General features: G+C 37.7%; 1 protein-coding gene across 9 annotated transcripts in view; it reads left to right on the top strand.

Annotated features, from left to right (window-relative positions):
• Positions 1-18,393, top strand: part of PDE1C (phosphodiesterase 1C) — a 613,608-nt gene that overhangs the window by 200,924 nt on the left and 394,291 nt on the right. For all 9 annotated transcript variants that reach the window (XM_082399447.1, XM_082399445.1, XM_082399442.1 and 6 more), the window contains one exon: positions 15,574-15,745. In XM_082399447.1, the coding sequence (XP_082255573.1) occupies positions 15,574-15,745 (172 nt within the window). The remainder of the gene's footprint in view (positions 1-15,573; positions 15,746-18,393) is intronic.

The raw sequence follows: 18,393 nt of genomic DNA, 5'->3' as shown, positions 1-18,393 counted from the left end.
GAACAGAAGCAGTAATCAAAGATAAAGTTGAAGGCAGCTTGCCTGAACAGAAAAAATTAAGGTCTGAATTTGCATATTGAAAGGGCTTGTTGTGTTCCAGAAAAAAATGAAAAATCAGTAAAAGTAACCCACAGTTACATATACGCTAGCAAAATTTTTGAAATACGAAGATAAAGAAAAATGTCTGCCTACAAAGGGAAAAAACACTATCAGACTTGGTTCCTAATTCTCTTCTACAGCATATAAATAGCAGAAGATAATTGAGAAATTGTTCAGAGTTTAATGTAAATTCAATAAATCTGTCCCTAAATTGTTGTTCACGTGTATCTCATTAACCAACATATCATTCTTGGAAAGAATTATTCGAGGATATACTTAAGCCAACTGAAACATGAGTCAAAATAAATTCTGTAGAGCTGTTCTGTCCCATTAAATGTGGCTATTGGGCACTTGAAATGTGGCTAGTCCTAACTAAGATCTGTAAGTGTAAATACACATTGGGTTTTGAAAAAAATATATATATATAAAAATCTCATTAATAATTTTTATGTTGATTACTTATTTAAGTGTAATATTTTGGATTTATTGACTTAAAGAACATAATTTATTAAAATTAATTTCATTTGCTTGTCTTTAATAAATGTAGCTACAGAAAATTTAAAACTACACATGTGGCTTATATCTATTCTATTGGACAGTGCTGCTCTTGAAGATAAATTATTATGTTGAAGAACTGTTGAGCACCAAAACCAGGTAAATTTATCCTTAAGTTCAAATAGCTATTGGACATAAAGTTAGAAAACAAAATGTAATGTGAAACACAATTCTTAACAGCGGAACTTCTTAATATTAAAATAACAATTTAGAAATAAAATTCAAAAATTCACATAACATCAGTGAAAGTGAATAGAGGAATAGGAAGTCTAGGAAGACTAATTTAATCATCTCATACAGGCAAGAGTCAATGGAAACTGTGTTGTTATTGATGTTGGCAGTAAGATAATAAGAGAAAGAATAGAATAATGTATATTCTTAAATTTAAAAGTAACTATCATAGTTTTCCAATTATTACAACTACATATTATTTCAAAAGGCAAACTTAAAACAAAAAAATGATAAGCAAGAATGTTTCAGGTGAGTACAAAGGAAAAGGAGATAGCTGTGGCAGTATTAAACTTGATAAAATGCAGAACTCAAGAAATAAAGAGCGGAGTCATTTTCTACTGATAAAGGATGTAGTCGACAATGCAGATGTGATAGCTCTATACCTTGTTTTCTACACATAGAGTGAATCTTTTCTTTAAATTCAGTGCCCATGAAATAGTTACAAAAATTACCATGTGTTGGATGACAGATGACATCAATAGATTCCCCAAATCAAGATTAGATCACATAGAACATAATCTCTGACTCTATTGTTATAAAATCTAGAAAGTAAAAAGAAAAAAAAGAGTTAAAGAAGGAAGGAAAAAAGGAAGGAAGAAAGAAAAAAGGAGAATGGAAGAAAGAAAGAAGAAAAGCTTAAATTACAACAACCAAAAATACTTTAACGACTTGAAATATTTTTTCAGAAGTAGTCAACTTCTGGGTCAAAAAGGACATGAAAATTCCCATTGCAGTCTTCTTAGAAAGGATATTCAATGAGAAATTGGCATATCAAAACTGATGACATGTATCCAAAGCCATAGACACAAATGCTCTGATTTAAAAAAATAAATTATGGAAAAAAGAGGAATATAAACTTATTCAAAGTAGGGGAATGAAAATATCAATCTAAAAGCCAAAACAAGTGAATTAGAAATGAGAAAAGCAGTAGAATGTATAGATTCAAGAGCTAGCTCCTTAAGGCAATAAAAGTAACTTATGGAACGGCACTGTCCAGAAAACATTCTATGATTATAGAATGTTCTATATTGGCACTGTCCAATACAGTAGCTACTAGTCACATGTGTCTGTTAAACACTTGAAGTGTGACTGGTGCAACCGAGGAAGTAAATTTTTAATTTTATTCCATTTTTATTTTATTTTAATTTTTTAATTGAAGTATAGTTGATTTACAATGTTGTGTTAGTTTCAGTGATTCATACATAATCTGAATCACTTGCTGTACACTTGAAACTAACACATTGTAAATCAACTATACTTTAATATATATATATATATTCTTTTTCAGATTCTTTTCCATTATAGGTTATTATAAGATATTGAATACAATTTTATCCAGTTTTAATTGATCTAAATTTAAGTCACCACATATGATTAATGGCTACCATATTGGACAAAACAGCTCTAGAAAATAAACAGAGAAGAAAATAAACAAATAAAGAAATACTCAAAACTATTAATATATAGGCGAAGATTAAAGTACAAAATGCCCTAGAAATCTGTGCTAACAAAATTGAATATCTCTACAAACTGGTAATTTCTAAAGGAAAATATTGACTCCAAAAGAAATAGATACTCTGAATGCAGCAATAACAAAAGAAGACATTGAAAAATTTGTGAAATGATTACTTTGCTAAAGATACTTTGGATCCTAAGAGTTTTATAGGCAATTTTATTCAAATACCAGGGAATAGGTTATTCCCATGATGATGACTATATAAGAGATGAAACTAATGGCTTATTTCCTTTATGAATATAATATGCAAAGAGTCTTAAATAGAATTCTAGCAACGCAAATCTCTAAGTATACTACAATAACAATACAACATGACCAAATAGAACTTATTTGAGTAATGCAAGGTGGCTTCACTATTAAGAACCATTTTATAGTATAATTCAGATGTCGTATAGACATGACTTTTAAGACCTATGCATGGTTGTCTCAAATCCCCATCCCACATCAGTTTCAATCTCTAAAATTCAATCAGCAGATTTTTCAGGAGTTTCTCTAGGTTTCTTCTCATTATCTCTGGCTCTCTTTTCCTGAATCTGTTGAATTTTCCCCTACACTTTGCATCTTGCAGATGTTGATTTACTCTTTTCAGACAACAAACAAGTATGGGACACAGGCCATTCTTCATAATTTCTGAATCGTCTCCCCAATATCACTTTCACAAAGCAACCTGTGTGTGAGATCTTTACTGTTCTAGAGAGGTGGTTACATTGCATTTCCACACAGCATTCAGTTTAAACATGGATGTCAGACTTACATGTTCTTTGAAAGTTCTTCACTGATTTTTTGCCAGCTATGGTTCCAGCAGCTATATTGCTCTGCCTTCTCTCTCTCCTCTCCTTCTTTTCCCCTCTCTTTTGTTCTTGCCCTTCTCTAAATTGTGTGCATTTTGTATGAAGAATAGTTTAACTCTTTCCTTGTTGTTTCTCTGTCCCTTAATCACTCTCTGTCATAACAAGATATTTTTCCCACAAAGTTCCCTAGAGGAAACTTGATTCCATCTGGAAAATAAGTTTTTTTCCATTTTGCTACTAGTTTAACACATCAATAGGTGAGAGTGAGAGAGTGAGAGAGAGATAGAAAGATGAGAGAGAGAGAGAGAGAGAGAGAAGAAACAACACACAATCATCTCAGTAGATGGTAAAGCCGTTACCATTAAATCTTTTATTTCTTGCAGCAATAACCCAAACAACTAGCTTATCAAAGGGAATTTATAATAATGCTACAACAGAAAATTTCATAGACATTTCACAAATAGAAAATGAAGTGAAGCCAGCAAAATGATAAGGTTGCTTGCTATTGGCAATATGGTTTAAAATTCTTCTGGAAGTTTTAGCAAATGCAGTAAGACATGAAACAGAAATAAGAGGCATAACTATTTGAACAGAGAATGAAAAAGTACTATCGATGATATATATGCTTACCAAATTGAAACAAAGAAACAAGGAAAAATTCTTAGAAAGAGTAAGAGTTTAGTAAGGATCCAGACTATTAAGTAAATACACCAAATGAATACCTATTTTATATTCCACCAATAACAATTTAAAATATATAATCTAAAAATGTACTCTATTAATGAGTGACAAGCATATAAAATGCCCAGGAAACAAAGTTATTAAGAATTTCCAAGACAGAAGAACATTGAAACTTTACCGAAGGAAATTAAAGTCTGAAGTACATGGGAAGACTTTTGGTTGGTAGGCGACAGAAACTCAACACAAACTCTCTTAAGTTCAAAAGGGGATTTGCTGGAAGGATACCATAGTAGTTCACAGACTTGTAGAAGAGCTGTAGAAAACTCATAGATCTGGGAATATAAGGCATTAGAACCAGCACATGCCACTCTCATTCTTTTTTCCTCCTTTCCTTAGGCGACTGGCTTCATTTTCTCAGGCTCCTCCATGCATTGACTGGGACATGGTTGCTGGCACTAGCAATCTAAAGGGAAGGAAGTGACTTTCCTCTTTGGTTTCAGTATGAAAAATACCACAGGGAAGAACTGTGATTATCTGAGATTGGGTTGTATACCCACTCCTTGACTCATTACTGAGGCTAGGGCCATGGAATAGTATAGCTAGAAAGCCCACCAGACTCACATGGGATGAGTAATGGGGGAGGAGACATGCCCAAAATAAAGTGAGGGGGGCTGTTACAAGTAGGGAGGAAATGGTGCTTGGGTAAACAAATATGATAGATATTCCATGCTGAAAGGACATTTCATCTACCTGGATATGAACATGATATATTGTGAAGATGATAATGCTTATGAGAAATAAATTAATGAAACAATTAATTATACTTTTATTAAATACCATCTCAATATAAATTCAGAAGGGAGATTTCTCTTTAGAAATTAAAAGAAGTGATTTTAACTAAGGTTTTCTTATAGACTTAAACAAGTAAGAAAAACTGAAAGAAAGGGGGAGGTCTTGCACTATCAGATATTATAAAGTTATAATAATAATGTGATTCAGCTGTTTAAAAGGTTAATTTAACATGATAACTCAGAAATAAACCCTAACATATTTGAGAATTTAGAATATGTCATCACAAATCAAGTTGTATTCTTATATTTTGCTAGCCCCGCTGCCCCACCTCAGTGTGTATGATATCTGAAATGGAATTAAATTTTCAAATCTCTTCGAAATTGCAGGTAGCAGAATTTCTGAAAAGTTTCTAAAACCAAGGCTTAGTATCTTGAAAATAACAGAGCAGTACCTGTGTGACTCTTTTAAAGATATTCAAAACATCATTGACACTTTACGTTCTGTACCATCATTATTGTTTTATTTTAGTCAGCATAAAACTCTTCATCTGGGCTTTATTAGGTTCATTCCGGACCTCTGTACCCAAGCCCCAATTTTCCTACCCCCTGGGAATTTTAGGAGCCTTATCCTCGCAAAAATAGAGAATGCCTATGAATGCCACGTCATAGATATTTTGAGAATCGTTGAAGGTTTCCAAGGTTTTTTCTTTTTTCTTTTTTTTTTTACCTTCCTGGAGAATTAAGTCTCTTCTTTCCTTTGTAGGACTCTAACTTCTCAGCCTTCTGCCAGCATAATGCTTGTGTATTTTTTTTTTTTTAATCAGGAACCCAGGTGATAAGTCACTTGTCAGATTTCAATAGGATTACCACATCACCTTGGGCTCCTCATGCCAGCAGTTTATCAGGCTGCCACCATTAGACACGCTTCAAAATGAATCTGTAGTTATTTCGGATTTAGATTCTTCTCATCTCATTTTCTTGCCTTCTTGTCTTTTCTTAACCCATTAAACTCACCTTGCATTATTCATTTCTCCCTGCAGCCTGAACCTCCTTCTTTAAAAGAAGCTGCAAACATGCAAGAGACTACACATCAAGGTTCTCTCTAGTTGCAGATGGGGTGTATCTTACTTCTCATGTAAAAGGATGTCTTTTCATAGTAAAAAATGCAGAATATTTTGCTTGATCTATACTATGTGTGTGTTTATTTACTCATAAATAAAATACAAACAGTGTGATGTATCACCCTGAGCCCTGGATTAGGAGAATGAGAATTTGGGGTCAAAGCAATTTGTGTTTTCTAACTCTATGATCTAGGTGGTTTGATCTCTTGGAGCCTTAATGTCCTAGTGTTCAATAGTGTTTCAATAATACTTACTTTGGAGGGTTGATGTGATGATTAAATGACGTAATGCAGATGAAGGCATCATGACAATGCCCAGCACATAGCAAATACTGAACAAATGTTGGTTCATCTGAATCTGAGAGCTTGTTCTCCTGATAAGCTCAGTGATAAGGATGCTGCTACCAGAGTTCGTGACTCTGGAAAATTTATACTCAATCTGGAGTGTTCATAGAGTATACAAAAAGTTGTCTTCGTGAAGAGAAGAGAGAAGATTTATGGCAGGGACAGAGGGGGTGATAACAGGAAAGGTGAATGTAATGGGCATTTAGTGAGAGTCAGGAACAAGTCAAAGGAGAGAGGAAAGCTGGGATGGGGAGGAGAGGGGAGTGGGCAGAAGCAGATGAGATGGAGTGGGCTGAATGGAGTTGCTCATCTCCTGCACCTGAGCCACATTATTTTTGGTACCCTGAAGGCTTAGTTTATCTATGATTTCCCTCGTGGGGTTTTTGATATTATTAAGAGAGACCTGTGTGACTGTTTCCATATTTTTGCTTCTACTTAGTCAGAAACATTTCATGCCTTCAAAGTCAACTTAAAATAAATTAGAGCAGGGGAATTTTTTTTTTTTTTTTTTGTCAGAACAGACCATTCCAGTGTCCCTGGAGATTGCTCTGCCCACGTTTGTGGAGAATCAGAGGAAGAGTTCTTTCCCATTCTCTCGGATTTCAAAGAGGAGAGTGCCCAAAAGGCTCACATCAAATTGAGTTGGGATGAGCCGTGTCAGGGGGCTGTGATCCTCCTAAGGCAGGAATGAGTAGCAGATGGAATTCTGGTTGTATTCTCTAGGATCCAAAGACTGTGTGGAAACTCTATGAGTTGGGTACCTTTTGAACTCAGTGTCACTCCTGTTGGCCCCCTTTTAAAGCTCTAGCTCTACTGCGTTCTCTTTATTTCTGTCCCAGGGAGTCTCTTGATGATGTGGAAGTGGCGCCACAGTCATGCACAGTAGACCCAGAGAGCTAGGGAATTAATACCCTATGTTGTTACCCTTGTCCATGGGATGAGAGCCTGTAGATAAATGCCGTCTCTTCCATTCCTCGGGAGGATCATTCTGAGCGTGACCTACAGCTCCTCTGAAGATCTCTGACAGCAATAATATAAGAGATGGGAGGGAAGAGTTAGGATTATTTTGTTATTATAAGGTACTCAAACTACCTGTGAAGGGGTATGGTATTATTTGAAAGTGGACTTGGATTAGCTGTAAATGTATATTGTGAACTCTAGGGCAACAACTAAAAACAGTTAACAGAATAACTATAAGCAATATGCTAAGAAAGAGGAATCATGTAAGATGCTCATTTAAAACCATAAAAGGCAGAAAAACAGTGGAAGACAAAAATAAGAACAAAACAAAGGCAACAAAGAGAAAACAGTAATAAATATGGTAGCTATTAATCCAATTATATAAATAATCATTTAAATGTCACTGGTCTAAATTGACCAATGGTTTCAATGTACTGATTAAAACATGGTTAATAACCAACCATGGTGATAGCTCAACATTGCACCTGTGTGCTGGCTTTCTCTTGTTGTACCCTGATTCACTCTCTCTGTCCTCCACTCACTCCTGCTTCCTGAAATCACTTCCAAATAACCTACTTGCCACGAGCCCTTGTCTCAGGATCTACTTTCTAAAAGGAAACTAGGCCACGACCCTACATTGGAAGCAATTCAGGATGGGCTAAGAAAGGCCCCTTTCTCTGGATATGGTGGTATTCTTTGTTTCACTCTTAATATGTTTCCTGTGATATATTTTTTACTTAAAATTGTTGAAACCATTCTGTTCACCTTTTGCCTTAAAGGTTTATTTTTTAAAAAATAGTCCGTCATTGCTAATTAATTTACTCAGCAAACATCTCTTCAAGGCCTGTTGAGAACAATCATAAGTTCATACTGATAGTTCTAATTCAGATCCCAAACGACAAGAGTCTTGTTCACATTCTCCTGTTGCCTACTTGTATTTTCCTTCTCCTGAAGTGAGAACTCTGATTCCCTGCACCCTCATGACAGCTGCTCATTTGCTCTTTCCTACGATATGTATGACATAGTTTAGATTACTACTTTATGATTACTACTGACTAGAAACCTGCTAATGCAAGTTCAAGATTTCTTTGCAGTGTATATGTTTGTGTGTGTGCCCTTAGAATTGGTCTCTGAGGATGTATAGTTGGAGTACGGTATTCAAAAGATATTTAAATTAATTCTTGTTTTCCATTATGGTTATGTTACCAATTTGATATACAGTTAGATTTGATAGTTTCTGTTTGTATTCAGTTTTAGGATTTCTTTATTCCTTGCCAATTTGATCTTCTTTTCGAATATTAAAACATTTACATAGTTCAAAAGTAAAAACTATCTGCAAATGCGAAGTCTTTCTGTCATCTTTAGTGTATTCTGCCTACTCTCAACCCATCCCCCTGTAGATAACCATTTTCATAGTTTCTAGTCTGTTATTCTTGTTTGTCTTTTTGCAAAAATATGCAAAGACATTTCCCCTATCTTTTACTCCAGAGATAGCATGATACACGATCAAATACTAGATAGCATAATATACAACTCATGCATGTTGCTTTTTCCCGACTTAGAATACGTATTGGAAATCACTCCTCTTCAGTTTACAGACTTTGGGATATTAGTAGCTCATTATATATATGTAGCATAGTTAATTCAATTGACTAGTATGGTTAGGTTAATTATAGGAATTTCTCAAGGGGTGCAGCAAATATTGGTTATGGACAGCATGAGGACTTTGGTATTGCTAAAGGATAATTTTAAAAAATCGTAAGAATCCAAAGTGAATATATGTTAAAGATCTTATTTAACTCACTAATTGATGAAGAAACCAGTAAGATGTTACAACTGGTTTGAAGGAGAATCCAAAGAGCGAATATACAAATCTGTCAGGAAAGCTGAGATAAATTTTCTTATTAGATGTAAAACTGGCAAAATGCATCATATCTACAGGGCAATAATTAATTGCATTCCATGGGACAACTTTACATTTCTAAAACCAAAAATCATTCACATTACTGTTAGTTTTCTCCAATTTTCAGAACTGTGAAATAGCTACAAGATAATAGAAAATGGAGACAACTGAGATGGGTGAGCTAGACAGGATATTCACTAAACTTTTTTGTCCGTTTCAAATCTTTAACCATTTTTCTTAACAATGTTTATGGAGGGGATGGGGATGAGGGGTAGGGGAAAACAGATTTATTTTTCTGAAGACTGGCTGTAGTCTGAACCACTCAGTAGCTGCCTTGCATTATTCTGCCTCTCCAAAGTTTCTTGAGGGCAGGGATGGTGTAATAAAAGTTTCTGTATGTCTTGGAGGATCCAGCACAGAGCTCTAAAGTGCTCCACACTGTGCTAGAGTGTTGGGGGCACAATCGTAAATCCCCTTCTATTGATGGTTGGCATATATCAGTGGACTCATGCCCCAGGCATATCCACTATTTTTGTCTTCCCATTTTGTGCTGTGTTGTTCACGTACAGCAGACTGTTGTCAATAATTTACCTTCTGAAAGAGATTAAAACAGAAATAGCAAAATTCTCCTCATAATGTTTCGTGTTATGCCAGCTTCCTGGATCTCTCTCGGGTTTGTGCCTTAGGCCAGGTTATAGGTGATATGGTACTAATGAGCTGTTATAATTAGATCCTTGTGATTGGAGCCCAAGTTCTACTTAAATTACAGCTTTTATCAAGTCAGATAATGGCTGGAACACTCCAGGACAGGGCTGGGGCTTTGATATTGCCCTTCTTTAAAACATTTATTATTATTATAGTTTTAAAAAAATTATTGTTTGGGTTCAGTGAGAAGGGTAATTTATTCCCCATTTTATCCTGCTCTGAAAAATTTTCTTACCTCAGTCACGATAGAAGTGTTTGCTGAAATAGAATATTTTCATTTGAATCACGTATTCATCATCTGTGTGCTTCCTCTTCATGAATATGGAGGGGATCTTTGCTTATATTTTCTATCTTGAAATACAGCTTTTCAGAGCACGGTTCAACTGCAGGCCCACGAGCTGCTCCACCCCCAGCATTTTCTAACGGCATCACAGTCTACCTGGCTGCTTAACCAGAAACCTCAATCCATCTTGCCACTTCTCTCTTCATCGTCTACACCCAATCAGTTACCAAATCCTACTGATTCTCCTTGCTTATCTCCTAAATCCACCTGTTTCTGTCTTCATTATCACTGTGCTTTTCCAGACCCCTCATTTTCTCACGGCCAATTTGCCTTTTGGTTGATCACCCAGTTCTAGGCTCACGTACACCTCCCAACTGGAACATCCTCTGTATTGCTGGTTCCCAATATTTTTTTGAACAAAGACCTCCCCCGCCCCCCCTTAAGTTAAAAAACAAAACAAAACAAAAACCAAATCAAAGACTATCCCATGAGAGTGATTGTTCTCTGGGTTCTCAAAGGTCAAGAGAACCAGGCCATTTCCATTTTTTGAGTTTCCCAGAATATTAAAAAATGTGAGGAAATGCCAAAATAAGCTATAAAAATTGTAGTGTGTTATAACTGTTTGCATTTAACAAATTAATAATTTTAACATGAGAAAACTGTGCAGTGTAGTTAATGCCTTTCACAAGATAATTGGAGGATTTATTAAAATGTCAGTCCCTAGTACTTTATAGAGGGTGTATCATTTGGATATGGGGAACACCTTTATGTTAATATGCTGAGCACACATATAACATTTAGGAAAGCATTTGGCTACAAACAACCAAATACCTAAGAATGTAATAAGTCAGTATTCATATGTCTCACATCTAGAAATCTGGAGATGAGGGAGACCAGGGAAGCTGTTCAGCTGTGTTGTCGGGGATTCAGGTTCTTTCCACTTTTCTATTTTTCCATATGCAAGATGTAAGCTTTTGTTATAATGCTTGTCACCTCATGGTCACGAGATGGCTGCTGTAGCTCTAACACACGTTCACCTTCCAGTAAGAAGAAGAAAGAAAGCAAAGGGGAAAATAAGGAAAGGCAAAATTTAAAGGGACAAAAATGTTTTTCTCCTGTTGAGACTTTACTTTTTTATTGGGACAGAGACACTAGTCCCGGGGATTTCCACCTACATTTCATTGGCCAGAATTATAACATATGGTTAGCCATAGCAGTAAGGGAGGCTGGGAAATTGAGTATATTGTTTTCTAGCCTCTTTGGAAGAGGAAGGCAAGTAAAAAGGGAGTTGGGAATGAATGTTGAGTAAATCCTATTTATAGCTTCTGCCACAGTCATCGTCTTTTATTTTTTTTCTTCCTTTTTATATATTTTTTTTTATTGAGGTGACGTTTACTTAAAATTAACCTTAAAAAATTATTTTTATTTTTATTTTTTTAAACATCTTTATTGGAGTATAATTGCTTTACATTGTTGTGTTAGATTCTGCTGTATAACAAAGTGAATCAGCTATACATATACATATATCCCCATATCCCCTCCCTCTTGTGTCTCTCTCCTAGCCTCCCTATCCCACCCCTCTAGGTGGTCACAAAGCACGGAGCTGATCTCCCTGTGCTATGCGGCTGCTTCCCACTAGCTATCTGTTTTACATTTGGTAGTGTATATATGTAAATGCCACTCTCTCACTTTGTCCCAGCCTACCCTTACCCTATCTTCAGAACCATTTTTTTTTTTTAGATTCCATATATATGTGTTAGCATACAGTATTTGTTTTTCTCTTTCTGACTTACTTCACTCTGTATGACAGACACTGGGTCCATCCACCTCACTACAAATAACTCAATTTCGTTTCTCTTTATGGCTGAGTAATATTCCATTGTATATATGTGCCACATCTTCTTTATCCATTCATCTGTCGATGGACACTTAGGTTGCTTCCATGTCCTGGCGATTGTAAATAGTGCTGCAATGAACATTTTGGTACATGAGTCTTTTTGAATTATGGTTTTCTCAGGGTATATGCCCAGTAGTGGGATTGCTGGGTTGTATGGTAGTTCTATTTTTAGTTTTTTAAGGAACCTCCATACTGTTCTCCATAGCGGCTGCCTTCTTTTAAACTTGCCAGTGTATCTTTGTAGCTGCTGGTACAACTTCTGAAGGTGTTATTGCATGTCCATCTGGGACCCCTGATGGAGAAATAGCTTGGATCACATGACCCTTCTGATTCACTGACTGAGAAAATGAAAAACCTATTATGCATTCATTAGTGCTTTTACATAAATTTCTAGTTTATTAATCATATCTATATATACTTAAAAATTAGTCATATATATAGACTTCGTTATTTCATCTACAGATACAGTGGATTCACAGACCTCTTCATATAGCCTTGCTAGTCACCACAGGTTCACTACTCTACAGCACCCTAGTTTCCTTTCAGGAACACAGAAATGGTCATGTCACCATAACCTTGGTTAAAAATCTTTAGTTCTTTTTTGCCTACAGAAGAAATTCTAAAATGATCAGCATTTTATTCAAGGTCCTATACAACCAATCTTTGGCCTTATCTCTGGTCACTGTCCTCTCTCTCGAGCTGCTTTGTTCTGCCGCTGAGCCTTTGCACATGCTATTTGCACTGAATGCTCTTCTCTCTCTTCCCCATCTGCTGAAGATCTGTTCCTGCTTTAGACCCATATCAGACGTCACGTTCGCTGTGTGGCTTTCCCCAGGGCCCTGAGGCAGAGTGGGGGAGCTCTCCTCTGCCCCTTCTAGCACTTCTTTGTCCCTTAGTTATGGTTCATTGCCCATTTATTGTGATTGCTTATAGGCTGACTCATCCCAAGGGAACCAGTCTCATTCATCTTTCTATTTCGAGAGCCCAGAATGGAATCTGGCATATTGAGGCAATTCAAAATTTGTATGTTGAATGAGTAAATGAAAGAATGAAGGGAAATAGGCAGGGAGTTCATTGTAAGGTCTTCGCTTAGATGAGATCTAAGAAAACAGGCTGCTGCTTTTGTCTTCCTCCTAGAACCAGACCTTTGTTAACACAAAACCAGACTTTCATTAATAGGACCAGATCTTATTAAGATATGTGTTTAGGACTTTGAAAAAGCTGTCTTCCGTTTCAGGAGTTGGAGGCTCTGTTTCCTGCTCTTAATGTGCCTTAATTTTCTCTGGATTGACACAAAAGCAGTTTGGATGTGGGACACCCCCAAGGGTCATTCGTGACCATGGTCATTAAAAGAGTTGTTTTCGGACCCATGGGTGTCCTTGGTGAAGGTTCAGCGGTCCTCATGAGGTGCTCCCTTTTGTGTGTGAAGTTCTCTTGATCTTAGCTGCAGAGACAACCTTCAAGCACAACAAACTACGGTGATTTCTTCTGTTGTGGGCTGTGGATGGTTGATCACGGAGGCATCCCCACGAGCATACGAATGTGTTCTCTACCCACCGATCACATGCATGTGCATTAGCTGGCACTGCTCCTTACCCCTCCATGCCCGCCTCCTCATGCCCCATAAAGAGTCTTTGTGTGAATTATAAAAAGGTCCTCCTTCTGCACAGATGGGATAGAAAAAGCCAACCCCCTCTGGATGGACACAGCTCCATGGGTGCATGACTCAGAGACCTGACAGTATATCTGAGTGAAGATAAAGGGTTTCTTTCCTCTGGGAAGAGGAATAACCAGCACCGGCCAATGGTAACTGGGTAATGATAGTGGTCATGCCCTCAGTCTCTACCTTAAAAATATAACTTGCTCATAGACATTTAAAATAATAACTATTTTTATTATTTATTTTTAATACTTATTTGTATTTTTATAATAACTCTTAATTTTAGAACATTTTTAGATTTACAGAAAATTTGCAAAGATAGTACAAAGAGCTCCCAAATACCCCATTCCCAGTTTCCCCAATTATTAAGCTTTTATATTAGTATGGTACATTTGTCACAATTAATGAACCAATATCGATATACATTATTATTAACTAATGTACATACTTTATTCAGATTTCCTTAGTTTTTCCTAATGTCCTTTCTTAGTTTCAGGACCCCATCAGGATACCACGTTTAGTTATCATGTCTTCTTAGGCTCCTCTAGGCTGTGACAGTTTTTCAGACTTTCCTTGTTTTTTGATTACCTTGACGGTTTTGAGGAGTACTGGTCAGATGTTTTGCAGAGTGTCTGTCAGTTGGGATTTGTCTTTTCCCTATGACTAGACTGAGTGTTTTAATGGGTTTTATTATTTTTAGGTGTGGTAAAGCCAACAGATCAGGGGATGACTGCCATTGAAAAGATAGTTTGTTAGTATTCACAGATCCCAAAAGAGGGGGTACACGTCTTACCACAGAGGCCATGCTGAGAAGCATTGGGGTTGTTGTGAGGCGGAGGGAGGGAGGAACTATGGGCAAGAGTCTTTACTGTGGTTTCTGTGGGAAGGAATGGGTTCTGCCAGGTAAGCAGGCTTAGGATTGGCTAGTTGGAATAATTTTAGTGGGCTCTGGGGCATAGGGGCTGTCCCTAGATGTCTGGTACCTGTCTGGGGTTATCGGGGCAGGTGGAGAGTGGCTCAGGATGTGAAAGCTTGGTGAGGGAGGTGTTGGGGTGTGGGTGCTGGTTTGGTTGGCTGGTATCTGAAAAGCATGCCCCTTGGAGGAGGGACTCTTCCTGAGGAATGGAGGGGAGGGAGGAAGGGGGAGGTGACGGAGGCAGGAGGCCAAGGCAAGATGACTCAAGGGTATTTTCTGGTTGTCCAAACAGGGCATGTCTGGCATACGCATGTAGGGCAGATGTTAAAGTATTAAGTTTACAGAAGATAGGAACATGCTTAGTACTCTCGGGTTATATATTTTGGGGAGAAAGACCATGGAGGTAAAGTGCCATTTTCATCACATCATATCAAGGATATAACTTATCACTGTTGATATTGACCTTGATTACCTGGCTGATCAGGCCCTATTTTGTGGCACCATATCTACTCATGTCTGCCTTTAATGTTCATCTCATATGTTTGAAGTGTTTGTAGGGTAGGGTATTGGTAAACATCCAGTGTAGTTTTCCTTGAGTCTTGATCTTCCAGAAGAATGAACCTGCCTGTGGTGGGTTCTGGTTCTTAGATGGGGGGGCCCTCTTTGGGGTAGGTGTCTCCACAGAATACAGTATTGAAACTTGGGCCTTAGGCAAGATAAGTTCACAGGGGAGACTTGTGTCTGAATATCCTGCTGTTCTCTAAAATGGTAGTCCTTTGTATACTTCCAGTTGCTGAATAAATACTTCAGTAAATACCGACAACTCTGTCAGGAGTTGGAGTTGATTACCACTGAAATGAGACAGGATATATATTCATAATACTTAGCTGTGAGTTAAAATGCTCAGAGTATTAACCTATTTTTGTATATAAATTTAAAAAATCCTGGTTACTCCATAAGTTGCCTGACCAAAACCTTTTGGAGCCCTCTGATGTTGGTGGAGATCATGAAAGATATGTCAGTGTTCCTGCTCTGCTTTTGAAAATCCCGAGTTGGGCAAGGCAGGCCATTGAGTTGGTTGGTAACTCACCTTCACCCCTTTTTCCCCCTCATGCCTCAGGGTCTAAGTCGCAGAACTGTCTGTGGAACTCCCTCATCGACGGTCTCACAGGGAATGTCAAGGAGAAGCCACGGCCAACGATTGTCCATGACCCCCGGCCACCGGAGGAAATCCTAGCTGATGAATTGCCTCAGCTTGATAGCCCGGAAGCCTTGGTGAAAACGTCCTTCAGGTTTGGTGCATTGCAACTCAGTTTGTTCCTTCTTATTTGCTTGTGGAGTTATTTCAGTCCAGTTGGATGCCACGTCAGCGTGGCCAGCAAATTACCTCATTTCTCTGCACTAAGTAAATTAGAATTGATGAAGTAGTGTCGGAAGTAATGCCCGCTAAACTTCTGGCTGGATTTCCTGAAGGTAGTGAAGACCATATCAGTAGTTAAGTTGCTGTTGGTATTTAATTGGTATTGGCATGTAAATGCTGAGGCAAAGGATTTACTGACATTGGCAATTTGAGTTGGATTAATGAGTCTTTTGCGTCAAAGGAGGATGACGCAGGGAGATAAGTGCACAGGGGAAACGCACGTGGTGGGAATTAACTCAGCCCCGTGCCTTTAGAGTCCCTTGCTGGGGGAAGTTTTCTAGTTGTAAGAGAAGTGAGAGCTGCTGCCTTCTGAAATGCAGTGCGGATCTTCTTGTGTGGTTTCCCAGGTGGCTGTTGACTCTGTTCTTGTTCATCGTTTAGTCCTGCGTTTTCCCGCAAAGTTCTCTGGTGTTTTCTTTTTGTATTGTGCTCCACTTCCATCATGAGGCGTCTCCTTACCTTCTCACCTGTATTAAATAAAAATCAGTCTGGGTATGGATGCGGTACAGAAAAGTGATTCTTTTTTCTGAATGGGTCTTTCAAACTCACTTTTGAAATACGCAGTCGTACTGGTATCAGAAATTAAGATTTAATGATTTTGCCAGCCTGCCTTCCTCCCCTCCTTTCCCCCTGTTATTCTAGTTTTACTTCTTTCATTTTTCTTTCCATTATATAAGGCTTTCATACTCTCCACATGGCTAGTAGTACATGTAAGCTTCCCTTTTCTTCCCTCATAAACAAATCAGACAGGATTTGGAGTCCAGGAAATATACTTGAAAATTGTGCTCTCTTTTGCATCCAGGTGATGTGTGTAATCGCCCAGTAAAAGCCATTTCACTGTGTGAAGGTTCTTAGTGTGGACTGAGTTATAGATGAGTTCTGAAAAGGAGTGAATAAGGGTTTGGATTTCTTTATGTAATGTGACTGATGCAGTGGCGGGACCAGAATTGCAAGGCAGATGCTTTTCTTATTCCTAGTAAGGGTTTACTGCATTGTGAGGTTTAAATAAAATAAAAACCACTCCAGTAGAGAGAAATACATTCTATGAACCTGTGATTCTCTGCAAGTGACTGTGGGGGGAAGAGGGGAGGGTGAATGGGTCTCATGGTCTGTGTGTTCTCATCTCCAAGTGTCTCTGGTGGAGTCAACCCCTTCATATACTGTCTTCTGGTAATTACACCTTCCACCTCAAACCAGGTTCATCGTCTTCTTCAGTGAATAGCTAAAGAGCTGCTCCCATGAAAAGAACATATTATTTGCTAGCCCAACTCCATTACCATCATCCCTTCTCTTTGCATTCCTTCTGTGCTCTTTAACAGAGAAAAGGTACTGATGGCCATGAACTTCTTTTGATTTGCTAGTTGTATTATGTGCCAATGTCTTGGTTCCAGAAAGAGATTAAGTTCTAAGTTTGTTAAGGTCAGGATTTATTTCTGGTTCCTTGTAGCACTTGGTGTGTAGTAGGAAAAACACAGTAGGTATAAATATGCCAGTCCTATAGCAGTGGAAGCCAGAAATGTATTGGCATTTGTTGTTCATTTACTGGTCTCCTTAATACAATTCTGTGCTATCCTGGAACCATCCTTTCTTCCAAAGAAGATAGTTGATTTCAACAGCAATGTTAGACGGTAAATATTCTCTAATGCAGTTGTCCTTAATTGTGGTAGTAACGTCAGTTGTGAGATTTGTTGCAGATAACTTATTATAAGCAAAATGTGGGAACAGCTTACTTATCAAGAAATAATTTAGAGCAGAATCAAGGTTGCTCTTGTAGCAGAAGACCTAAATAGACATATCTCCAAAGAAGACATACAGATGGCCAAGAGGCACATGAAAAGCTTCTCAACATCACTAATCATTAGAGAAATGCAAATCAAAACTACAGTGAGGTATCACCTCACACCAGTTAGAATGGGCATCATCAGAAAATCTACAAACAACAAATGCTGGAGAGGGTGTGGAGAAAAGGGAACCCTCTTGCACTGTTGGTGGGAATGTAAATTGATACAGCCACTACGGAGAACAGTATGGAGGTTCCTTAAAAAACTAAAAATAGAATTACCATATGACCCAGCAATCCCACTCCTGGGCATATACCCAGAGAAAACCATAATTCAAAAAGACACATGCACCCCAATGTTCATTGCAGCACTATTTACAATAGCCAGTACATGGAAGCAACCTAAATGCCCATCGACAGACGAATGGATAAAGAAGATGTGGTACACATATACAATGAAATATTACTCAGCCATAAAAAGGAACGAAATTGCGTCATTTGTAGAGACTGTCATACAGAGTGAAGTAAGTCAGAAAGAGAAAAACATCATATATTAACGCATATATGTGGAATCTAGAAAAATGGTACAGATGAACCAGTTTGCAAGGCAGAAATAGAGACACAGATTTAGAGAACAAACATATGGACACCAAGGGGGGAAAGCAGGGGTGGTGGTGGTGGGATGAATTAGGAGGTTGGGATTGACATATATACACTAATATGTATAAAATAGATAACTA

The sequence above is a fragment of the Balaenoptera borealis genome (assembly GCF_965194805.1).
Source record: "Balaenoptera borealis genome assembly, chromosome: 7".
Classification (NCBI taxonomy): domain Eukaryota; kingdom Metazoa; phylum Chordata; class Mammalia; order Artiodactyla; family Balaenopteridae; genus Balaenoptera; species Balaenoptera borealis.
The sequence above is the reverse complement of the archived record's forward strand: the minus strand, read 5'-3'. Positions and strand labels throughout refer to the sequence as shown.